At 54.2% G+C, this 19250-nt stretch overlaps 2 protein-coding genes across 5 annotated transcripts in view; both read right to left on the minus strand.

Moving 5' to 3' along the window:
• Nucleotides 1-1011, minus strand: part of CORO2A (coronin 2A) — a 67551-nt gene extending 66540 nt beyond the window's left edge. The window contains exon 1 of the mRNA XM_055578606.1: nt 829-1011. Coding sequence (XP_055434581.1) covers nt 829-996 — 168 coding nt within the window. The 5' untranslated portion in view covers nt 997-1011. The remainder of the gene's footprint in view (nt 1-828) is intronic.
• A 4877-nt stretch (nt 1012-5888) lies between these two features.
• TBC1D2 (TBC1 domain family member 2) overlaps nt 5889-19250 on the minus strand; it is a 42498-nt gene continuing 29136 nt past the window's right edge. For all 4 annotated transcript variants that reach the window (XM_055578608.1, XM_055578607.1, XM_055578609.1 and 1 more), the window contains 7 exons: nt 18169-18279; nt 16357-16550; nt 14545-15021; nt 10145-10265; nt 7849-8034; nt 7000-7121; nt 5889-6417 (listed from right to left, as the gene is read on the minus strand). In XM_055578608.1, the coding sequence (XP_055434583.1) occupies nt 6210-6417; nt 7000-7121; nt 7849-8034; nt 10145-10265; nt 14545-15021; nt 16357-16550; nt 18169-18279 (1419 nt within the window). In that variant the 3' untranslated portion in view covers nt 5889-6209. The remainder of the gene's footprint in view (nt 6418-6999; nt 7122-7848; nt 8035-10144; nt 10266-14544; nt 15022-16356; nt 16551-18168; nt 18280-19250) is intronic.

The raw sequence follows: 19250 nt of genomic DNA on the forward strand, positions 1-19250 counted from the left end.
TCCCAGACCCAACCCCACCCAGACATGGCTCTCCCTGTGCTGGAGCCCCTCTGGGGTCCATGCATGGACCTAGCCCTATCACAGCAGGCTGGGACACTGAGCTGGGCGTCAGCACCTGGTGGGGAAAGGAAGGGAAGGGGAGGGCAGGTTCCACACCATTCCCTAAATCCAGGTGCCTGCACAGGTCTGGTCTAGGCAAGTCTGGGGCCGAGGGCCCCACTACCTCCAACCCAAGGCTCTCGCCGCCCCAGACCGCGAGGTAGACTTAGCTGGCAGACTCTGATGGCCCCACCCTGCATGCCCAGGCCAGCTCCACAGGGACCTGGGGGGTGTCCGCTCCCCCTGCCTATTTCTCGTGCCCGGAAGCTGAGGCCCAGCAGATTTCTTAGCCAAGAGAGGGTAGAGTACCACACGGGTCCCGCGGGGCACCCAGGCCGCTAGCGGGGGCCGGGAGGGAGGCTGACGGGCACGACCAGCCACACCCAGCATGAGCCGCGCTCATTCCGGGTGGGCTGTGCAGACAGTGCCCATGCGAGCTCCGCGCCGTCGGGAGGCTGGAGCCTGCGGCGGCCCCTACTCTAACAGTCAGGCGAGGAACGTGCCACCACTGCGCCCGCTATTCCGACGGGGAAACTGAGGCCTGGAAAGGAACAGTGCTTTGTGCAAGGTCACGCGGAGGGGCTGGAAGCCAGGTCCCCCGCGCCCCGCCAGGTCCCCCGCGGTGCGCCGAGCCCCAGCATCCCTCCCCAGGCGCTGCAGCCCAGAGGCGCAGCGCGCACACATCGCACAAACCGGGAAGGTATGGCCGGCGGCCCGGGGCCGCCCTACCTTGATGACTGCCGCGCAGGTGGCGGTGGCGGTGACGGCGGCGGCGGCGTCCAGCTCCGACTCCGTGCTCTTCGCCGCCGCCGAGTCCCGGAGCCCAGCGCCGCCGCCTCCTCCTCCCCACCGAAGTCTGCGGGCGGGGCCGGTGGGCGGGGCAAGGGCCAGGCACATGCCCCGCCCTCGCGCCCCGCGAGTTCGCGGGGCCACCCCTCCTTTCTCCAGCCCTCGGCCGCGCTCCTGGCCCCCGGGGCTGGTCCCGGGGCGCGCACACGCGCGCAGAACGGGCGCGCACACCGGCGTGCACAAGCCGCAGTGATTGGGGCGGGCTACCGGGCTAACCGAGCCGAGGCTGGGGACAGTCACACTCGCCTGCCTTCGCGTCCCGCCGCTCCCTCGCCGAGTGGCTTGGAACAAGGGACTCGACCTTCCGGGAGCCTCAGTTTCTCCCCTGGTGAAAGGGAAACAGTAACTGTGTCTGCCTCAGAGAGCTGTTTGAAAATTAAATGAGAAGATCTAATTTACCCGCCTGGTGAAGTGCGTGCGCAGAGCCGGCCTCAGGAGCAGCGCTCGTTGAACCTGGGCTGGTGGAGTAATTCCTGAGGCTTCTCTGTCCGCCTGCAGGAAGAGGGCGGGGAGGACCCGGAGGACGCCCTTCTTTCCCTCTGCAGCCAGGAGGGGGCGCTGCTGCCCGTTCTCGCCTGCTATGGGGTTTTGCATGCTAGGCACTGGGACAGAGATGGGGGTGGTCCAGCCTTTTAGGAATACCGTCAGCCAGCACTTAATGAGCCGGGCACAGTTCTAGGCACCTTCAATGCATCACCATAGTTTACGTCACACAAACCCATGAGGTTACCTGTTACTCATCTATTTTACACATGAGGAAGCTAAGGCACAGAGAGGTTAAGTAGTTTGCCTAAGATCACACAGGTAGTAATTCAACCCTAGGCAGAGTGGCTCCCAAGCCCAAGCTTCTAACTACACTACCACACCACCTCTCTTGTGAAGAGCTCTTTGTTTAGTGGTGTATCTCTAGGAGCTAGAACAGTACGTGGCTCAGTAAGTGTTAATTCACCTCAACGTCTTAATTCACCTAGTGCCAGGGCCAGTAACTGGTGCATCCCCCACCCCCTTGCACTGTCATACATCTGTGCCTTTGTTCATGCTGCCCCCTCTGCCTGGAGTTCTCTTCCCTCACCTCCTACTGTCCTTCCTTCCAGGGCCGGTACCGACGTCCCTCTCTGGGAAGTCTTCCCAGATTCCAGTGGCTGTGCCCTCCCAGCCGTGTATCTGCCTTTTACCCCTCTGTGCCATGATAGTGGGTGGCTGGGACCACGTTTGGGGACAGGCAGGTTGCCAGGGACCTTTCTGGGGGGCCTGGACATATGACCAGTGGGGAGGCCATTGGAGGGCTCTGCAATAGACACACCCTGGGACTCTGCCTAGAGATGCTGTGTAGGTGTGCTTATCCCCCTGCCCCTTCCATCCCCCTAACGCTGACCCATTTGATGAAGACTACCTGCCCAGTAGTCACGTACGGTTGTAGAGCTGAACTGTGAAGAAGGCAAAGCGCCAAAGAATTGATGGCTTCGAATTGTGGTGCTGGAGAAGACTCCTGAGAGTTCCTTGGGCAGCGAGGAGAGCAAACCAGTCAATCTTAAGGGAAATCAACCCTGAATACTCACTAGAAGGACTGATGCTGAAGCTGAGGCTCCAGTATTTTGGTCATCTGATGTGAACAGCTGACTCATTGGAAAAGCCCCTGATGCTGGGAAAGACTGAGGGCAGAAGGAGAGGGTGTTAGAGGATAAGATAGCTGGCTGGATGGCATCATGGATGCAATAGATGTGAACTTGTGAGGGACAGGGAGGCCTGGCATGGTGCAGTCCATGGCGTAGCAGAGTCGGACACGACTGGGCAACTGAACATCAACACCCGCTGACTATCTGAATTGCACACATGCGGAAACTGAGGCCAGAACGGGAATGACCTATCCAGGGGTCTCTAGCTAGGAAACACACAATAGGTCTGGTCCCAAAGTTGGGTCCATCTGCTAGGACCTTCTATTGGGCCTTATTGCTGATTGAGATAGGCCAGAAATCCAACACCTTCCTGTGTCAGCATGGCCTTTGTTTAATTTGCTGTGTGTTGGGACTTTGCTGGTGGTCCAGTGGTTAAGACTCTGTACTTTGAAGGCAGAGGGTGCAAGTTTCAACCGGTGGTTGGGGAACTAAGATCCTATATGTTGTGCGGTATGGCCAAAATTTCCTTTTTTAAAAAATTAACCTGCCACATGTAGGTAAATGTCTTCTGGGTGACCAGAACCTGTTTTTGCATGTGTGTGAGGGAAAGTGGCAAGTTCTCCCCTATCTGCCCAGCATGGAGCTTTCTGTACCATGTGGTCCTGTGCTCATGGCAGGGTGAGCTGAGGAAGGAGGGGACCTGTGCCTGGGAGGATCAGGGTTAGGGGGAGGTTCTGAACATGCGGGAGAGCACCCTGAACACGGGCATCCTGTAGAAGTTAACATATATCTCCCACTTTAGGGTTCGGATCTTCCACAGTGGCCCCCTGCTGTTTTGAGGAGCCCCTTTATTCTTAGGGATATTGCCCAGGAAGGTTCCCTGGGTAACTCCTTTCCCTCACCTGTAGAATGGAGCGTGTCCTGATTGCTGGGGGCCTCGTGTCTGGGAGAGGGATGCTCTGAGCTAGGGGGCCCACCCCTGGGGTAGGGAGGTGGGGCTGTGAGGGATCAGATCCTCCAGCCGGGAAGGCAACAATCCCTGGGGATGGTGGGGGCGACAGCTGTGGTGCGGGGCCAGGAACCTGACACTGGGGCTGCGCCCCAAATGCCTTTCAGGAAGAGCTGAGGGAGGGTGGGCAGGCTCCCAAGGAGCAGCAGCCGCCCCGGAGATTCTCGGAGTTCGGCCCCACCCGCCCCAAGTCCCTGCTACAGCCTCCCTTGTCAGGTGGATGGTTCTTCCTTCCATTTTCCTTTGCCTGGGGTACCCCATGGCCCTCACGGCTCAGGGGGCCATAGGCCAAGCTTGCCCTTTCTCCTGGGTTCTTGGGGGAGGTGTTCTAGCTTGGAGGAGCTCTCCCTGGATTTTCCAGTTAGCAGCCTCTAAGGCTTAAGCATGGCTTAAACACTTGTGGCTTTTGTGACTTTGGGCAAGTTGGCTAACCTCTCTGAGCTGTCTCCTCATCTGTAAACCGAGCTCTGTCTGGATGAGTGGGTGCTCTAGGACAGGCAGTTCACATTCCTGGCTCTTGCTCCAGCTCCCCGATACAGGGCCGGAGGCCCCACTAGTCAGTCCTCGTTGCCTGTGGTCCCCAACCCTGTCGCTGTACCGTAACACCCATGCCCCACAACAGGCTCTGACCCAGCACCCAGGTGGTACTGTGGGGCAGCCAGGTAGGAACCAGAGGTGACACAGTGCTGGGTCAGCTGCATAGTACCACCCCTCCCAGTGAAGGAGGAGGAGGGGACGGACACTCAACTTTGGGCAGAACTTCTTTGCCCGGGCGTGGCATGTGTGTATGTGTGTGTGGCAGGGGCGGGCGGGGAGAGAAGCAGAGGGAAGACAAGTGAAGACAAAGGATGAGGGAAGGAGGAAAGGGAGGTGGGAGCAGAGGCGGGTGGCAGACGGGAGGGGAGGGGTGGGGGTGCGTTATCCAGCAGCCCTGGTCTGAGCTGGGGTCACGTGCTGTATTTTTGCCAAGGAGGGAATCTGGTTTTAAAGGCTGGAGTCAGAGGGACCAGCTGGACCCAGTCTCTCCTGGAACGGCGGGCCTTTTCTGGCCCTTAGGGCCTTCCCGGTGATGCCTTCTTTATGAAAAGGCCATTCACTGCCGAGGCTGTGTGCTTCACTCTGTGCCCGGCAAGCAGACGCAGCACCAGCGTCATCTCCTTTAACCCTCCCGGCATTCCAGGAGGCCAGACCCCCCAGTCTTCCTGGTGATGGCCCTGAGGGATACAGCCTGCAACCTGCTGGGGGTGCAGCCAGGACCCCCCCACCCCAGGCTGCCCTCAGACCACCATCATGCTTCACAGTTACTGTTTGGTGGTGAAAGGACCTCAGCAGACGAATAAGTCTGGCAAATATGAAAAGGCCGTCAAGCCTTGGTGTAGTGTTCACAGCCGCCCTGATGAATGTGGGAGGAAAGGAACCCTGAGGGTCCTCTCCCTGGGGCTGGTGGGGGTGGTGATGGGAGGGAACAAGGGGTCTGGTGCGCCAACCCCTCCAAGTTCACGCTGGTGGGTGAGAAAAGGGCCTGTCCCTTGTCCCCAGCAATGGGTGTGGCCTCCCTCCCAAGCCTCGAAAAGAACCTTGGATCAGAGCAGGAGGCTTTTCTGTGAGAAGCCCTACCCTAGTCCCTCATAGCAAAGATTGCTGAGCCCAAGGCTAGCCTGGCAGACAGTCACAGGCTTTGCTGAGGAATGAGCTGCTCACATCACTTGTGCAGCCTCGACCCCCTGCACGGAGGGGGATGGGGGAAGCCTGTCTGCTGAGGAAGGGCCTGGAAGAGCCCAGAAGAACTGGAGCTGAGTTCTGCACAAGCTAGCCCTGACCTGGCTGCAGGCTCTGTCTGTCTCACCACCTTTTTCTCTCTCTCTCCCAACCACCCAGTTTTCAAAGAGGTGACCCTTCTTGCCCCTGACTATGAAGTTGGTGGTGGGAGATCAGACTTTGGCCAGCTAACCAGGGCTCTCTGTTCAATCCCCACACCAAGTTTCTCTTGGTGGTGGACAAGGGTTTCCCTAGAAACCCCCCAACACCCAAGATGGGCTGTGAGGAGAAAGGAGAGGGCAGGTGCAAGGCTCAGGAAATGGGTGGGTGGGAGCTGGGCCTGGATCAAAAGCCTAACCAGTATTTGAGAGATGCTGTCGCCCACAAAGATGGGAGCTGTAAATGCATATGGACCCAGCTCCTCCAGGAACCAGGACTGGCCCTGCAGAGACACCATGAGAAACAGCAGCCAGAGACGTCCTAGGCTGAGAAGGCCCTGGTGGTGCGGCATCCTGGAGCCCCAGGCCCACCCAGGAACAACCAGTTACTGAGAACTGTTTAGGTTCCAGAGCTTGTGAACTATTTCCAGTATTTACACTGTTATACACAGATAAAACTTAGAGAATGTTCAAGGTTAACCCTATAAAGACAGCACTCTTGCTTGTCTGGGTGCTAAAGTGCTCTGTGGAGGAAGTGAGAAGGGGTGCTCATGAGGAGAAAACCCAGTCAGTGGCTTCAGAAGCCAATGTTTCAATGGGGAGACTGAGTCCCAGAGAGGAGAAGGGACTTGCCCAGGGTCACACATCGCTGCATGGCCATCCTTCTCTGGGCCTGCCAGCCCAGGGCGAGAAAGGGCTTGGGGAGGGCAGGCAACCATGTCAGGGCTCTGCCTCCCCCTCATCCTCGCTCGGGGAACCCTCAGGCACCGCGGGGCCCTGGGCTGCCCGGGTCTCCAGGTACTCGGCCTTGAGCTGCTCCAGTTCGTTCAGCTCGGCCTCCAGCCGCTCCCGGTGGGCCGCCCGCAGCTGGCGCAGCTGTTTCATGGGAAAGGGGTTCATGTCGTTGAAGGCGATGTGCATCAGCTTCCTGGGGAGAAAGCAGAGTCAGAGTCAGTAGGCATCCTGGGCACCCCTGCCCATTCACTCTGCTCAGGCAGCCGAGGCCCCTTCCTGAGAGGAAACAGTGACTGAGAAGACAGTTTCCACTCGAAGTGATAAGTACTGAGGCAGGAGGAAATCTAGGGCTGAGGGACCTCTAACCTTGGAAGAGCAAGTTGGTCAGGGAAGGCTTCCTGGAGGAGGGGACTGTGAGCTGAGTTTTGAGGAAAAAGCACAGGTGGGCGAGACAAACACGGTGCTGGTGGGAGTGCAGGGAGGCATTCTTAGCAGAAGAGCCTGCAGGGCCAGAAGCCCAGAGATGGAGGCTGTCCTGGGAACTCAGACAGCTCTGTTGGGCAGGATCCTAGGGCATGGGTGTTGGGGGCAGGATAAGCTGGGCAAGAAACGAAACTGCGTGGGGTCCTTGAATGCCATGTTAAGGGGACAGATTCTGAGGCAGTGGGATGTCCCTAAAGATTTCTAAGCTGTGATGGAGGGTCAGTGCTCTGCTCTGTGTCCTGGGGTCGTGCTTATGGGGGTGGTGGAGGGGCGGGGGAAGAGCGGGTCTCACCGGCTGTCACAGATGGTCTTGGTGAAGAAATGCAGGTACTGGTAGATTTCCAGGCTATCCTGTAGCCTCAGGAGTGCCTCCTCATTGTACTTGAAGATGGCCAGGGCATAGCGGAACACCACCTGGGGGGCAGAGTCGGGTGCAGGGTGGGGATAGGGAGCCAGGCAGGGAAGCCCCAGAACCCACACCCCCCAGGTGGTGTGGACGGCCCTGGACAGGCTGCAGAGATGGGAGGGTTGGAAGAAACATGTGGGGCAAAGCCAAGGCGGGGGTGGCTGGAAACCACATGGGGAGCTCAGCTGGCAATCTGGGGATTGGGAGCCTGACTGTCCTGGGAGCCGGGGCAAGGTGTTGCCCCTGTTGGATCTAATGAGGGCAACCCTGTCTTTACATGGAGTGCTAGCAGGAATTGCATGGAGAGATGGATCCGAGGGTGCTTGGTGAACTGTGAGGTCTACCACCATGGGGAAACGTGGCAGAGGCCAGGGGAGGGCCTGCCTAGGGTCTCCTCGCAAGGAAAAGGGCAGAGCTGGGAGAAGCTGCCTCGTCTAGGGCTCGGTCTGAACAGGAGGAGGAGGAGGCAGCAGTGATGTGCCTTCTGGGCAGGCTGAAGCCCCCTGTTCAGGGGAAGGGAATCCTCCCAGCTCTAGGATGGTCTTCAGAGGCAGAAGCGCCACTTCCTCTCAGGGGTGCAGAGCACTTGAGCTAATGAAGCCAGGCTCCCTAGAGAGGTCCCCCAGAGCCCCACTGGGTGGACTCCATCCTCCCATTATCCAGGGGCAGAATCAAGACCCAGAGGAGGCAGGGACTTGCTCAGGACCCTCCCGCTCGCCCTCTGCAGTGCCCTACCTTGATGCCCTCGTAGAGGAAGGCGTCCCAGACCTGGAGGAGGATGTTGCTGATGAGACTGTCTGCAAAGACCACAAGGAACCAGTTGAAGGTGATGAAGGACAGGTCTACGTGGCGCTGCCCCAGGTGGGCCATCAGCCTGGGCAGCTTCTCCAAGAGGAGGTCCTGTAGCACCCGCTGGTCCACCTGCAGCCAAGAGAGAACCTGTCGGCTGCTACCCTGCAGGAGGGGCTGCCTGCTTCCCATCTACCCCTCACGCCCAGCCGGTCCACACACAGCCCTGGGGCTGCTCCCAGTGGGTCCTGCCGTCTGGGGTCACACAGTGTCCAGAGGAGCTGGTGCCCAGCCTGACAGGGAGACACGTCACTCCATAGGTGAGTAGCCTTCCAGGTTGGGAGCTCTGATGCAGAGGTCTCTGTAGATCAGAAGTTCTTAGCCCGTGGAGTTTGGGCCCCTTTGTCCTGAACCCCAAGCCAAGCAGGAGCTGAGGCTTGGATCGGTTGATACCACAGCCTCAACTTTGCACCTATTTTGGGTCTGATGCACAAGATACTCAGGGCAAGGTCGTGGGGCCCAGAGGTGATGGTGCTGAGCGTGGTCACTGTCATGCCTCTGTCCTTGTTTCACTGGACTCGGTTGATCACTCCCAGCAGTGGCTTCTTCCCTGCCCTAGGACGTGGTTGTTCTGTGGCTGCTCCTATCTCAGTGATGAGCTCATTTTAGGGTCCTCTTGCTCTTTCTTTCTTGAACTGCTGGTTTCTCAGCCCTCTCCCCATTTCAGTCTTCTTCCAGACTTAGCTCTCAGCTGTGGTGAACACCCTCTTCCCTCCTTCCTCACCCTGAACTCCAGGTCCACTGTGGCGCTCAAAGCCTAGGGTAACCCACTAAATCTAAGATGCTACTGAACCCACTGAAGGATGCATGGATGGACTGATGATGTCTGAGATTTACTTCAGAGTCATCAAAGTAGGGGGAATGGTGTGAGTATAGGTGAGAATAGTACTAACCTCCCTGTGTTGGTAATTATTGAAGCTAGGTAATGAATACATGGAGGTTCATTACACTTTCTCTCTGTTTTTGTACATTTGAAATTTTCTGTATTTCAGAAAATACATGACCAGAGATGGTGTGGCCATCCTCTGATCATAACAGACAGCAAGAAGGAGCCTTTAGCTTTCTCATTATCTGTGAAAAATAATCCTCCATTTAAGCCACTATTAGGAGAGATTAGCTCAAGTTGGAGGAGTAGAAGGAAGTGAACTCACCCCTTCTTATGAAAACAATAAAATCACAACTAACTGCTGAACAGCCATCATCAAAAAAATCCCTGGAACCTACCAAAAAAGGCACTATTAAGTTGGGCCTCCCTGCCACACAGCAGAACACAATCCTCACCTGGTTTACCACCTATTTCCTGATGACTACTAAGTCTTCCTCTCCATCCCTGATCTCTCTCCTCACCTCTCCACCCAGAATGAGAAAACAGTGCGGGTGCCTGAAGTAGGAAAGGGGAACAGGATGGGGGGCGGGGGGTGGTGCAGGTAATGGCTTGGTAGGTTTCGATGGGGAGTGAGAAGGTTCCCGCTGAGTAGCATCCCTCTCTTCATCAGGCAGATGCACCGATGCAGCAAGTATAGGACAAGGGGTGAGGAGGGAGAGGCTGGAGGGAGGAGGTGTGAGATGGCCTCGCATTTACACCCCTCAACAATCCCAGGAAGCAGTGCTACGCCCATTGGGAAGCAGGCAGGCCTGAGGTTCGGAGAGGTGATGCCACCTGCCAAGGGCAAAAGGCTGCTTTCCGAGGGGCTGGTTCTGACCCTAGCTCTGCCTGACCCCAGGGCTGACCTGCGCTCAGAGGGCAGCGGAGGGGCTGTGAGAGGACAGAGGCAGCTGTGCTTCTCAGTGGGCGATTATGGGAGCGTGTGAAGCATCCCAGTCATCCCGCCCTCCCAAGTCCCAGCTTCCTTGTTACCTGACCTCTCTTTTGAAACTCTTAGCTGGCAAACACCAAGTGACACTAGATTTCCTCCTCCTCCCTTCCCTAGGATATCTCATAACATAATGTCCTCCCTGGAGTAACAACCACCTATGGTGTGGGCAGGGCCCTGACAATTCTCAAGGCCATCAGCTCACTGGAATATCACAGCAGTCCCAGAGCAGGGTTTATTGGCCCATTGTACAGAGGGAGAAATGGAGATTCAGAGATTCATTGGCTTTTCAGAGATTCATTGGCTCCTAGGAACAATTCCATGGCACCATCCTGCATGGCCCCCAGTCCTCTCCCTGACCGGCTCACCTGGGATGCCAAGAGCGTCTTGCTGTAGTAGTCCGCTGGCATGATGGTCTCCACAATGGCCACCAGACACCAGAAGGCACTCTCCTCCTCATCCAGGACCAGCAGAGCGATGGCCGCCAGTCTGGAGTGGGAGGAAAGGAGGCCGGGAGTGACCCGCGGCAGTTACAACCAGGCAGCCTGGGGCAGGTGCGGCTCCCTGGGGCGTGTCCTCCCCACCACACTCCCTAACCAGGCTGGTGTTCCTGGAAACTGGGGCGAGATGAACGTGCTTTTGAAGAGGACTACCTAGGGGATTTATGGAGCAATGGGGATCATCTTAGAGCAGGGCCTCTGGAGTCCTGTAGCTTCCTTACTGGGTGACTGTGAGCAAGGTCCTTAACCTCTCTGAGCTTCAGCCTCATAATAATCACAGGACTGTTTCAAGGACGAATGAAGTAAATACACGCTAACTGCCAGCACAGTGCCTAATGGGCTTCCCAAGTGGCGCTAGTGGTAAAGAACCCACCTGCCAACGTGGCAGACATGAGACGCGGGTTCGATCCTTGGGTTGGGAAGATCCCCTGGAGGAGGGCATGGCAACCCACCCCAGTATTCTTGCCTGGAGAATTCCATGGACGGAGGAGTCTGGCGGGCTGTAGTCCATGGGGTCGCAGAGTCTGGCGCAACTGAAGTGACTTAGCATGCATGCACAGTGGCTAACATGCAGTGAGATCTCGTTATAAAGTTTAGCTGCCCTCATCTTAATATTCATGGGCTTTGAGACCTTGGCAAGCGTGTTAGTCTCTCTCAGCCTCACTCTCATTACCTGTCCAGTGGGGTTAACAATATCCCTCTCCCAGGCCTGTGACACACGAAGGCGACAGACACACAGCATCTTGCTCACTGTCTAGCACCTACCAGGCACTCAGTACTCAGAGTCCTTTTCTCCTTTGCTTCCCCTCTCCCCCAGACTTATCACGACGCTCTAGAGATCATGGATAAAAAAGAAGAAAACCCCACAGTGCTGAGCAGGGATGTCTGCCTTGAAGAAGCACTATTTTCTCTCCTTCCCTGGCAGATTTCATCCAGCATCTTTTTTTTTTTTTCTTTTTGGTTGTGCCAAACAGCATTCAGGATCTTGGTTCCTGACCAGGGATCGAACCTGTGTCCCCTGCAGTGGAAGCACAGAGTCTTAACCACTGGATCACCAGGGAAGTCCCCAGGGTGAATCTGAGAATACATTGCCCAGGAATGTTCACGGCATTATTCATAATAGCCAAAAGGTAGAAACAATCCAAATGCCCATCAGCTGGTTAGTGGATACTCAAAGTATGGTACATCCATGCAGTGGAATGTAGCTCGGTAAAAAAAGAACAAAACATATGCTACGACAAGGATGAACCTCAACAACATGCTAAGGGGAAGAAGCCTGATGCAAATGACCACACATCATATGACTGGCATATGAAATGTCCACAAGAGCGCTCACAGAAACAGAAGGAAGATTTGTCATTGTCCAGGGCTGCAAGTGGGAATGGAGAGTGACTGCGAATTGGTACATGATGTCTTTTAGGGGTGATGGAAATGCTCTAAAGTTGAATTGTGGTGAAGCTACACAAGTCCGTGAGTTTTCCATATCATTGAGTTGCACACTTAAAACCGGTGGGGAAAAATGGTCAGTGATGAGAGGCTGCTGGCATTCACTAGGGGCCTATCAACCTCTTGGGGCTACAGCCAGACTTCAGCTAAATATATTCAGGCCTGAGAAGGTCTGCAAAGGAGGGTGATGTGGGAAAGAAAACACTATTAATACTTTAAATAACTCTACTTATATATTAGAGAGAAATGAACTTTAAAATTTTGCTCTGAACTAGTATTAAATCATTACTATGATATGTGTCTTGCTCTAAACAGGCTGGGTTTGTTGCATAAAAGCAGGTTCTGTCCTCTTGAGACACCACACATGCAGTTCTAATGGCTGCCACTGGAAGGCAGCACTCAGACAAGTGAAAGGGGCTGGGTTTGAAGGGCCTTTGAAAGAATACAGAGCACTCTCCACATTTCAACAGGCTCTATTACAAATGTGTGTGTGTGTGCGCGTGTGTGTGTGCATGTGTGTGTGTGTGCACACGTGCTCAGTCATGCCCGACTCTTTGGTATCCCATGGACTGTACGAATAACCTTCTATTTAAAGCAATAGTATGAATATCTGCCTAAATGCCAATAAATACAGCATTCAAAGAAAGAAGTAAAGAAATACCCCAGCTGCTCGTCTACAGCCTTCAGCAGCCTTTGTGCAGCCTCTTCCCACCCCGGGAGAAGCTTCTTTCTTTCTACAAGCCTTCCACAAGGCTTACCTCCAGACACTGTCTTGCTATGGGAATTTCCCCCTGCTCCTTCAGCATAGATTCGACTCCAAAGCTCATATGTGGCTAACCCCATTCTTGCTCCCCAAAAAGTTATATCAGGAAAAAAAGTTTCTGAGTGCTCTCAGCACACTCTCCGCCACACAGCTCCCATTGTGAGTGTGTGGGCACACGGTAGGAAGGACCAGGTCTGGGGACTGGAGACCAGGGTTAGCAGTTGGCTTAGCCCCTATGCAGAGTGAGGCCCAGGTCAGGTTCCTTAGCTTCTCAGACACTCTGTTGTGTCAGCTGCGCAATGTGGGCACCAGTGCCCACCTCTCAGGGCTTTCCTGAGGATTAGATGACATCAGGTATGTACCTGGCATCCAGGAGGCTCTCCTTAAGTCTTAGCTCCTACCTGACCTTTGCGTGAAATATACAAACCATTCATACTAATCTCATAGCTTTCAGTTCCCTTCAAATCTCATCTTAAAGAGGATTCAGAAGTTTTGTCCTTTCTGAATTTTAACATGTTCAAACAGATAAGTGTGCACGTTTCTGCTCAGCTGCTGAATGAATAAATGTATAAATTTCTTCAGACACCCCCTATAGCAGATGTTTAGAGTAGTGTGAAATCTGAACAAGTTTCCAAAGAGGCATAGACTGAGAGGCATTACTGTTCAGGTTTAACTCTGAATTCCCAGAAACTGTACATGTATAGGGCTTCCCTGATGGCTCAGTGGTAAAGAATTCGCCTGCCAATGCAGGAAATGTAGGTTCAATTCCTGGGTCAAGAAGATCCCATGGAAAAGGAAATGGCAACCCATTCCAGTATTCTTGCCTGGGAAATCCCATGGACAGAGGAGCCGGGTGGGCTACAGTCCACTGGGTCGCAAAGAGTGGGACGTGACTTAGCAACTAAACAACAAGTGCTCAGTTTCACCCAATTTGAGCTGGAAAAAGGTATTAAAAACAGCTACGTTTGGGAACCATTCCAATTTGAGTAGGGACACTCTGAATATTTATTCTGTGTTAAGTAAATGCCATATACTCCCTATTCTGAAAAAAGAGCTTCTATATGAATGGCTTATGTAAATTTTGTCTGAGTATATATGTGTTTAAATTAAGTTGAACCAAAACTTGCTTTGGGATATATTTGAGATTAGGCCACCTCTATGGGGGCAGCCTTGAGAGCTCCCCATAGTACTGGAAAGGCACCTCTCTGTCTCTTTCAAGCCTCCCAAGAAGTCAGAGAAGTCAAACAGATGGGGACAAGCACTCAAAAGGACATGTTGAAGACAGAGTTGGGCCAGAGTCCCAGCCCTACCAAGTCACCCCATCCCAGCTCCCCCCTATCATCCCTTGTCTCCTGCTGTTGAACCAGAAGTAAAAATGAATCCAGGATGGGCCAGACTCCTTCCTTTGGGAATTTAGGCCTGCAACATGAGGGTGTCAACAAGTGGGTTGCTGAAAGCCTTGACTCAGGGGCTAAGGTCTCTATTCTGACAGTCCTGATGGGCCGGAAATATCCACAGAATGACAGTAAGATTGGTCTGCTGAGAGAGAAGGAAGCAGCCATGTATTATGAGAGGTCAGAGACCTCCACAGAGGGCTGTAAAGTCTCAGGGAACAGCATCTCCTTGGAATATGGCACGAATGGGACCCCCTGGGGTTGTGCCGAGGCCCCACTAGAGACAGCAGTTGCCTCGGCTTACAATGACCATCTGCCCCCAGCCCTACTTCCTTTCTCAACTTTCGGGAGCCTCCTCTGTCACATTTACAAATTCTCTTTTCCTTGGGCTCCTCCGAGTGGATTTTGTTTAAAGCAATGATCCCTGACCCAGGCAGTGGGCTACACGACCCTAGTGGCCCTCTTGTGTGCTCTGTGGGAGCGGCACCACCCTGCGGACACATCACAGGGGAGGGCACGGGACGAGGAGCCTGGGGCTCTGACCCAACTCTGTTTTCAGTGTGATCTTTCACGTGCTTGTGCCCATCTGGTTGACCTCCCTGGCTTCTTGGGTGGCTCCAAAGGGACAGAGAGGTGCCCTGGAAGGTCGAGGCTGTGTAGCTTACCTGTTTAGGCCCTGGCAGTAGCCAATGGTGGGGTTCTGCCAGGAGAAGGCCAGCAGCACCCGGCGGAGCTTGTCAGGGAAGCTGGAGGTGGGACAAGTGAAGTGCTTGTTATTGGGGAAGGTCCGGTTCAGGTCCAGCTCAATCTGGCGGGCAGCGGAGTGCTTGCAGGCCTGGCCCCGGCTCAGCAGCGCCTGGTAGCAGCCAGGGGCCTGCAGGTGCTGGACGCGGAGGCGGATCAGCCACCTCCAAACACGTGGCCGGTGCTCGTGGGGCACGCCCGCCCGCAGCAGCTGCTTCAGTTCTGCTGAGGGGGCCAGCTCGCCCAGAGTGGCCCAGCGCTCCCGCAGTGGCCGCTCCACGGCCTCGTGGGCCAGCAGGTGGTGGGAGTGCACTTCCAGTGCCTGGATCTTGGCCAGCAGCCTCAGGTCCTCCACCTCGTAGTTGGGCACCGTCAGGAAGCCGTACTCGTCATACTCACTGCCAGCAAAAGTCGGTGTCAGCAACACTTTGCAAGGCCCTTCCCCAGATAAGGGGCAGTGAGGAGAGGGTGAGGCTTTGTTGTAGGTTGGCCATGTGGCTCCGGGCAGGTCACTTCAGTGCTCTGGACCTCAGTTTGCTCTGTACAGTGGGTACAGGAGCTCCTGCACTTTCTCACGAAGACCCAGTGAAATCCTCGGATGTAAACTGCTAGGGGCTAGACTAGACAGTGCCTGGTACATAGCAAGTGCTAAAAGAGATATGCTCATTCATTCTGTGCAAACATAAAGGACCCTCGGGACTTCCCTGGTGGTCCAGTGGTTAAGAACTTGCCTTATTATGCAGGGGACGTGGGTTCAATCCCTGCTTGGGAAACTAAGATCCCACAGGCTGTGGAACAACTAAGCTTATGTGCTGCGGCTAAGAAGCCTGTGCCCTCTGGGGCATGTGGGCTACAACTAGAGTCTGTGCGACACAATGCAAGATCTTGCATAACGCAACAAAGATCCTGCATGCTGCAAGTAAGACCTGATGCAGCCAAACAAATAAGTATTAAAAAAAGAAAAAAGAACCCTCTTATTACTCCATGAAGCCTTAGGCCCTAGGAGGCTTGTACTACCATTGGACAGCCACACTTCCGCAGCCAGGAAGCCCAAGGCCAGAAGGGGAGCAGGCAGCACCAACAACACGCAGGACCGGGCAGTGGAGACCCATTCCGCACAGCCTTTCAGCAGTCAGCATTCATTTGCCCCTATTATGTGCTCTGCCTGTGCTATCTCATTTAATCCTCATGATCCTGCGAAGCTGGTGATCTCAGCCTACGTCTTAGGGAGGCTGAGTAGGAGGCTCAGAAAGGTAAAGTGACTTGTCCAAGGTTACACAGTGAGAAAGCCAAGTCCGGCTCCAAAGTCTGGGTGCTGGCCACTGGATCACCCAGCCTCTAGGGACCTTTGACCCCAGCCACAGCCCATTCTGTTTTATTTAACTGCCGGGGTCCACCGTCCTCAGCAAAGGCTTGGCTCAGAGGAGGCAGGTGGCTTGTGTCCCCTCCTCCCCTCTCTGACAAACACCTCTGGGAGACAGTCTGGGGCAGCGGGACAAAACAGAACTTGGGAGGCAGGCCCATGGCAGCTACACTAGTGTGCTGTGTGGCCTTGGGCAGGGGCCTGCCGCACCTCTCGGCTATAAAATGGGGTTCATCCCAACCACATGCTCATCCGTCTGAAGGTCCAAGGAGGTAAGGGATGGGCAGCACTCACACACGGTCAGCAGCACTGGCAGCAGGGTGGCTGGCGGCACCCGGGGCCTGCAGACCCAGCCCTGCTCCGGGCTCACCTGATGGTGCTGGGGCTGAGCACGACGCTGTCGGCCGAGGCCTCCCTGGCTTCCCACTGCAGTGCCTCCTGGATGAGCTGCCTCAGGAGCTCCGAGCACTCGCCGGCCTCCACCCCCAAGGCCTCCTGCAGCCTCCGCAGCCCTGCCAGGTACTTGCTCTCCACCCGACAGTTCTGGGCTTGGAGGTAGGCGCACTGTGGGAGGGAGAGGTCGGGGGTGGTCAGGCCACCTGGTTGGGCTTGGGCCAGAGGCCTGAACAGCTTTAGGCAGTCCAGCCCTTCCAGCTGTCATCTCCCATCCCCCCAGCCCCAGCCATTCATATGAAGAAAAGGAGAGGAGCTCCGAATGCAAGAGTTTACAGTAAGGCAGAAAGGGCCCCAGGCTAGAGAACCAGGCCCAGGGCTGGAGCTAGATTCAGAAACAAGAGGGGCGAAGTGGGCAGGGGCAGCACAGGCTCTTGCGTGGCCTGCAGTCCCATCCTGTTCAGCCACTACAGGCTGGGTGACCTACAGCAAAATTTCTTAACCTCTCTGTGCTTTAATGTCTTCATCTGAACATTGGGGATAATAGTGTCTGCCTCAGAATTCTTGTGTGACTCAGATGAGCCAAAGCCCTTGCAGGGCACTTGGCCCAGAGCAAGCTCCCTGTAGGGGGCATACCCAAGCAGTGCCCAGGGGATGGACATGGAGCTCTGGACACTGCCCTTGTGCCTTCTAATGTCACCTGGGGGGGCTTTTCCTGTTCCTCCAGCACACCATGTCTCTCCCACCTCGTGGGGCACACACTGCACATTCCCCATCTGCCTGCCCCCATATCTTCCTGTTTCTTTGTATGCCTCATGATATTTTGTTGAAAATGGAACATCTGAACCTAATAAGGTGGGGTGGAATTAATTAAAGAAAGCTCAGCGAAGAAAAGAGTCCTGTCAGGCCTGTTTGGGGACCTCTCAGGTCCTGTCCCCTGCAACACTAACTGCTCCAAGCAGGAAGAAGTGTACACCTACATCTCTGATGGGAAGGTGCCTCCACTTCATTCTCGAGCAGGAAAAGCAGAGACTTCAGCAGTCCAAACAATGAGAAGCCTCCATACCTCTAGTGGACTTTCTGGTTATCACAGTCCCTCCTAACCCTTCCCTTTTCCCTATAAAAAGCAAGTTTCCCTTCCCTGTTCCTTGAATTTGCCTGCGGTTCACCACAGTTCATGGATCCCAAGTTGTAATTCCTCTGGTTAGTCCCAAATAAACTTGCTTTTGCTTGTAAAATAACTAGCCACTGTATTATTAAAACTGACAGTGGTAACTCTGGGAATCAGGTTCTCCCTCTTACTCTAGGGTTTGCTGTTTTTGATTGTTTATACCTCAAGGATAAACAATAAGGTATAAACTTAAGTTCTTAGGTCTTTTCTGTGCCTTTCCCTGGGCACATGTGGTCACTTTCTAATTTCCCCCACATCTGCAGTTGTTTTGGAATATATAGTTAATACCTGGCTCCCAAAAGGGGGAAAAGAGAAGTATGAAGTTGGCAGGGGGTTGGGGGGAAGGGTGCTGGCCCTTTAAATCCAGGGGGCCCTGGGCTTGCTACAAAGTGGGGAGGTAGGACAACAGTGGCTGCCTGCCTCTTCCTCTCACCCCTGTGATCAGAAGCAGCAGCCAGCAGAGCAGATCTCTGACATGTGGATGAAGTTCACGAAGGGCACAGTCTGGAGGGCGAGCAGTCGGGTCAAGAGGAGAGAGTGAGACAGTGGTGAGGGGGTGAGTGGACTGGAAGGGTGGCTGGAGACAGAGATGGCCAGACCTGGGCTCCTGACCCTCACCTTCATCAGGAGGGCCTTCTCCTTCTCAGCCACCTTCCTCCAGATCTTTGTGACCTGGTGGATCTCAGAGTTGAGAAAGCGGTTCTGAGTCCGGTATGCTTCCATGTCATCCTGAAGAAGAGAGCAAAACATTTAATGGGCTGCACCAGAACCATCTCCCTGGTCCTCACTCTCAGATGTGCTGCCAACACTTCCTTCAGAAATATCCAATTAATTCCCAATATTGGCAAACAGAAAAGGAACTCTGATAGAAAAAAAAAAATATTGATAGTCCCCTTCTCTAATCTTGATACCAGTGTGATATGGTAGAGAGAGCATTAAGCCTAGAGTTCAAATCCTGGCTCTGATTTCTGGACGGGAGGCCCACTGAGTCACTCTGACTCTGCTTCCTCTTCTATAAAAGGGGCAAGTTTCAACAAACTCACTTGGCAGCTGGAGACTAAGTGAGCTAATGTGTACACTGCTACAAGGAGCAAAATAGCAACCATCCCAGTAGTGTTTGTTTTTTAAATAAACATATTTTGTCACACATTGGTGATCATATTGAGCAATTTTGGGTGAAAATTTTTTATGTAGTGTCACTTTGTAAATATTTTTCTGTGTTTCTACAGAAGCTTCCTAAAGATGATTTTTGACGTCTGATGACTATTCTATGAAGTCATAGATGACATGATCTAATAGTCATAGATGACTATTCTATGAATTTACCATAACTTAGATATAATCCTTCTCCTGTTGCTGTTTTTTCATTTGAGTCCTAGATGTTTTTGGTTTGTCTCTCTTATGAATAAATCTGTGAGGCCTATCTCTAAGCCTAGAGTTCTCCTTTTTGCAAGCTGTCCAGTGGAGGGAGCATGAATCCTCCTGTCTGGGGCAAGGAGAAGCTGACCACCCCTGAGGCGGGTGAAGCAGGAGCCTGAAACAGCGACCACAGCCACCACAGCCGTGGCTCCGTCTTTATTCTGCTTGGAAGGACTCTGCAGAAGCAGTGGACAACACATGTTCACGTGATTCCAGGGCATTTACTAGCTGAAACTCAATCCCTTTCTCTTGCATTCAAACAATTGTACTGGGCTGGCTGT

This window comes from Bubalus kerabau, chromosome 4, assembly GCF_029407905.1.
Source record: "Bubalus kerabau isolate K-KA32 ecotype Philippines breed swamp buffalo chromosome 4, PCC_UOA_SB_1v2, whole genome shotgun sequence".
In the NCBI taxonomy this organism is placed as follows: domain Eukaryota; kingdom Metazoa; phylum Chordata; class Mammalia; order Artiodactyla; family Bovidae; genus Bubalus; species Bubalus kerabau.